Source organism: Gadus morhua, chromosome 3 (assembly GCF_902167405.1).
Source record: "Gadus morhua chromosome 3, gadMor3.0, whole genome shotgun sequence".
In the NCBI taxonomy this organism is placed as follows: Eukaryota; Metazoa; Chordata; class Actinopteri; order Gadiformes; family Gadidae; genus Gadus; species Gadus morhua.
Genome location: NC_044050.1, coordinates 20,072,607 through 20,077,606, shown reverse-complemented (window position 1 = coordinate 20,077,606; position 5,000 = coordinate 20,072,607). Strand labels below are relative to the sequence as shown.

The following is a 5,000-nucleotide window of genomic DNA, read 5'->3' as shown; positions in this document are numbered from 1 at the left end:
TGTGTGTGTGTGTGTGTGTGTGAGAGAATGCGGTAGCGGAAGAGAGATGGAGTTAACAGGCCACGTTAGGATGAAGAACTCGGGAGGAGTGAGGAGCGGAGCGTTATTTATTCATCATGTGGAGAGGAGAAAGGCTTTTTGATGGGATGAAAACAAGCGAGATGAGACAGATATGGAATATTGAAATCTACGCAGTGGAGGGGAGCCGAGTGTGGGCTGTTAATCACTGTTGCAGAGGAATCTGATTTACCTTATTACACAAAAATCACTCCAGGGACAAAGTTCTCAGACTCTCGCTTTATCTCTGTCTCTGTCTCTCTCCCTTTCTCTCTCTCTCTCTCTCTCTCTCTCTCTCTCTCTCTCTCTCTCTCTCTCTCTCTCTCTCTCACTCCCTTGCTCTCTCTAGAGAAGATATATAAAGCCATCCCTCTCTGTCTTTCTCTCTTTAGAGAAGATATATAAAGTGATATCTCTATCTCTCTCTCCCTCACACACTCTCTCTCTTGCTCTCTCTATCTCTCTCTCTCTAGAGAACATACATATAGTCATCTCTCTCTGTCTTTCACTCTTTAGAGAAGATTTATAAAGTAACCTCTATCTCGCTTTATCTCTGTCTCTGTCTCTCTCCCTTTCTCTCTCTCTCTCTCTCTCTCTCTCTCTCTCTCTCTCTCTCTCTCTCTCTCTCTCTCTCTCTCTCTCTCTCTCTCTCGCTCTCTCTCTCTCTCTCTCTCTCTCGCTCTCTCTCTATACAGTCTCTTCCCCTTCCCCTCTGCCTCTCTCTATGTTTCTCTGCCCAGTAGCACCTTGGTACTCTCTCACCATATTAAAATTCCATTCCCTTTTTTACGGGCGTCTTTTTTACCATCCTTTATTTAACATGGCTGGGGTGAACGGCTCGCGGCAACAAATCATCTATTCCTGTGTATACACAATTTAAATATTTATTCAACCCAATGTAATTTCCACTTTTAGTTGACTCAGTGCACTTTGAATGGTGTGCGGGGGTTGACATTTGTGATGGAACCGTGGCAGTATCAGTTAGACCTGTTGCTAGTTCAACACCTCCCAGGGTACTCGAGCAAGGCACCTTCTAACCGCTCCGGCCATGCTGACTGTTAGTGTGTGTATGTGTATGTGTGTGTGTGAGTGCATATGTGTGTGTGTGTGCATGCATGCGTGTGTGAATGGGAGTTTGTGTGTATTTGTGTGTGTGTGTGTGTGTTTGTTTGTGTGTGTGTGTGTGTGTGTGTGCGTCTGTGCGTGAGTGCGTGTGTGTTCGTCTGTGCGTGAGTACAAAGGCAGGTGTTTACAAGTAATATCATGCTGTGTGGTTTAGAATGGTTGTGTGCCATCTACCCTGAGCCATCAGAGATGTGCTTGAGATGCTGGGCATGGTCTTCCCCCAGCATGCACCCCTCCTCCTCCTCCTCCTCCTCCTCCTCCTCCTCCTCCTCCTCCTCCTCCTCTTCCCCCCCCCCCCCCTCCCCCCTCAAGCGTTCAGGAAAACCCTTTATTTGCCATGACTGGCTTGTTGTTGTTTAGCAGCTTAGAGGCCCCGCGTTGGAGCTCATTTCATCACTTGGACGGCTCTAAATGAAGAAACCGACTTCCGTCCTATCTCTTAAAGGAGCCCTCGCCAGTGTTGTATACCCGTAATTGTTGTTTTCCTTCGAGACATCTTTGATGCAAAAAACATCCTAGTCCTCAGGCGGCTACATATGTCCTCGCACGTACACACGCATGCATGCACACACATACGTGCACACACATAAGCTCACACAAAGGACCCTCGCGCAACCACACAAACACACAAACACACGCCCTGCTCAGAAGTCCCTGTGTGCTGCTGGTACTCTGTGCCTGTTGCCTTTGATGCTCCCCCCCCCACCCCCCGCCCCACCATCACTACAACACCCACAATCCCATGGAGCTACTTCCTGTCCCTTATCTGGGGCTCATTACTAAACAAGCAGGCACTCCTCCTACGGTCCCCCTGGGGAATGATTTTAAACCAGTCTTCTGAAGTCTCCCAGACTCCACTCAGCAAATAATGTCTGGAAATATGTTGTTGTGTGCGCCGGGCTCTGGGAGGATCCAGGCGGTGGCATCCAACCCTCTTGTTATCACCAATAATTAAAAGAATCCTCCTTGTAAACAGATCAAAGGGGAGCTTCTAGGGACCCCCACTACAAGTGGCAGCTCTCCCAATCTGTGTGGAAGTAGAAGTAAAAAATAAGAAAAGGGCTCCTGTACAGTATTTGCGTGAAAAGGTGCCACATCGCATCGCACTTTGCCCGGTGGTGCATGATGACTACAGTCTGGTGATTGGTTGCTGATTGTAAGTGGCACTGGCAGATACAGTGGTTCGGTTGGAGATACAAAAAAGGTTTAAAAATTGCTTCCATGCCTTTAGTTACACAGGTCCAGCTTGTGTGGGAGGTGAGAGTGTTGCAAAGGCTGAAATACGGCTGGCAGAGGCCGTTAGCAGAGCGCCAAAACAACTATTATTCAGCACACCGTGGACGGTCTCGGTCGAGGCACGGTGTGTTCAGAGATCGGCTGTGGAGACGGAGGAAATGGATTTAGCATTGAGAGGAAGTTAGCCCGACACTCTGTTCCACTGGTTTCATGGTGCCCGTGTTCAGGTGCCTCCTCACTCCAGATGCAATTTTCAGAACCACAGAAACATTTTAATGTCTTGCAACTTTCGCAGAATAAGTGAAAGTTGAAAACACATTTATAATACCCGTCCGTCGCTGTTTCGCACGCTGTGTGTGTGTGTGTGTGTCTGTGTGTGTGTGAGCATGTTTGAACATTTGCACGTGTGTGTTCCCGCAGACTCAAGCCCTTCAGCTCCTACAAGCTGCGGCTGCTGGCTACCAACGACATCGGGGACAGCTCTCCCAGCAAAGACACAGAGGCAGTTACCACCCTGCAGGACGGTAAGGGGGCAAGGGAGGGAGGAGGAGAGGAGGAGAGGAGGAGAGGAGGAGAGGAGAGGAGGAGAGGGAGTCATGGAGATGGGGATGTAGTAAATGGGCGTTGTCTTCTCTCTCTCTCTCTCTCTCTCTCTCTCTCTCTCTCTCTCTCTCTCTCTCTCTCTCTCTCTCTCTCTCTCTCTCTCTCTGTCTCTCTCTCTCTCTCCAGTGCCTGATGAGCCTCCAGTCATCCTTGCAGTGAAACCAACCACCACCACCTCTGTCCTTGTGCAGTGGAAGGTACACACACACACACACACACATACACACACACACACACAAACACACACACACACACACCCATGCTTAGCGACATAAAACCACTAAACATGAAGCATTTACCATAAAATATGCGGCCCTGTGCAGTTTGCACCGACCTCAGGTTTTGTGTATGTGTGTGTGTGTGTGTGTGTGTGTGTGTGTACAAACATGTGTGCTTCATTGATTCTTATTAATTGAAACAAAGGTTCAGAGGGCAACACAGGAGGAAGGATGCCCGCGACGAGGAGCAAATTGAGAAAAACTATTGAGGACAAAATCCGCAGGAGAGGCTTTTCCAATGCGGCAGCCACAAAGTGTTGAAGGGATACACGGTTACAGGAAATGGGCTTTGTGGGGGAAATGGAGGCAGCACAAGCATGTGGACCTTCTTCACAGTTTGAAAGAGTCTTATTTCCGCCGTGGCTCCAAGGCAAATAAGAAAAGGGGCTTCGGAAGTCACGGACAATTCCATCATGCTTTACAAGGGTGCCAGCGCCATTCAGCCCTCCCTTTGTTTGGGCAGGTTAGGCCAATTGACTGGTTTCCTCATAATATATTATACTGATGCAGCTGTAGCAGCCTGTCAATGCAAAATTGACCTACATTTACATGGTCCTTTTCAGGGTTTGTTTCCACTTAAGGGGCTTTTGCAATTATTGCCTCGCATTGACCTATTCATACACAAAGTCACACACCGACGTGGCCAGCTGCTCATCAGGGCCAGTGATGGGTCGATGTCTTGCTCAGGCACACCTCGACGGTTAGCTAGGATGAGCTCGGGATCAAATCAGCAAAAGCTTTCGGTTGCTACACGTCCCGCTCTACCTCCCGAGCCACTGCCCTCGATTCCCTGTCACTCACCTGCTACACACACACAAACACACACGCACGCAAGCCTACACGTAAACACACACATACACGCCCACACACGCACGCACGCGCACACACACACACCCACATATACACACAGACACACAATGGCTGGCAGAATGGCATTCTGGGGAGCTTCCCCAGATTGTAAAATGTTTAATTTTGAAGTAGAGGAAAATAAACGGCTGTTTGTTTGTGTGTGTGTGTGTGTGTGTGTGTGTGTGCGTGTGCGTGTGCGTGTGTGTGTGTGTGTGTGTGTGTGTGTGTGTGTGTGTGTGTGTGTGTGCGTGTGCGTGTGTGCGTGCGTGTGTGTGTGATTGGGTTCCTCAGCGGCCGAGCGATGAGAGCGTTAATGGGGTGTTGGTCGGCTACAGACTCTACTACAGGGAGCTCCCCGTTAATACCACCGCCTCCACTGCGGCAGAAACCATGGCAACAAAAAACAACAGCACAAGTGCCCTTATCACAGGTGAGTACCGTACCCCGCTGAGGGGGATACGGGGGGTGATAAATGGGGGGGGCGGGGGGGGGGGTGAGCGTGGATAACAAGGAATAAGCGTTGAGAGAGAGCTTGGGTCCAATCAGTGTGACCTGCATGTATATCCATTAAATGTGTATTCAAAGAGTCATTAAGGGGGCCCCTATTTTAGCACCAGGTTGGAGTGTGATTTGCAGCAACTACCAATCTCCTTGTAATCACCCTCTGGTGGCACCTCGAGTGGGAGTGTGCACCTAGAGGTAGGCTGGATACATAAACCAGTTGGTACAATCCACTGGGTAGGCTGGCAGGCCAATCTAATCATCAGACAACTGGGAAATAGGTGCCCTTTAATACGAATTTCCGACACGCTGCGCACTTCAAAATGCGACAGAAATTGCCATGTGGGGTTC

The 5,000-nt window shown here is 49.4% G+C and overlaps 1 protein-coding gene across 2 annotated transcripts in view; it reads left to right on the top strand.

Moving 5' to 3' along the window:
• Positions 1–5,000, top strand: part of sdk1a (sidekick cell adhesion molecule 1a) — a 255,428-nt gene that overhangs the window by 235,377 nt on the left and 15,051 nt on the right. For both annotated transcript variants that reach the window (XM_030350672.1, XM_030350671.1), the window contains 3 exons: positions 2,839–2,942; positions 3,148–3,218; positions 4,440–4,578. In XM_030350672.1, the coding sequence (XP_030206532.1) occupies positions 2,839–2,942; positions 3,148–3,218; positions 4,440–4,578 (314 nt within the window). The remainder of the gene's footprint in view (positions 1–2,838; positions 2,943–3,147; positions 3,219–4,439; positions 4,579–5,000) is intronic.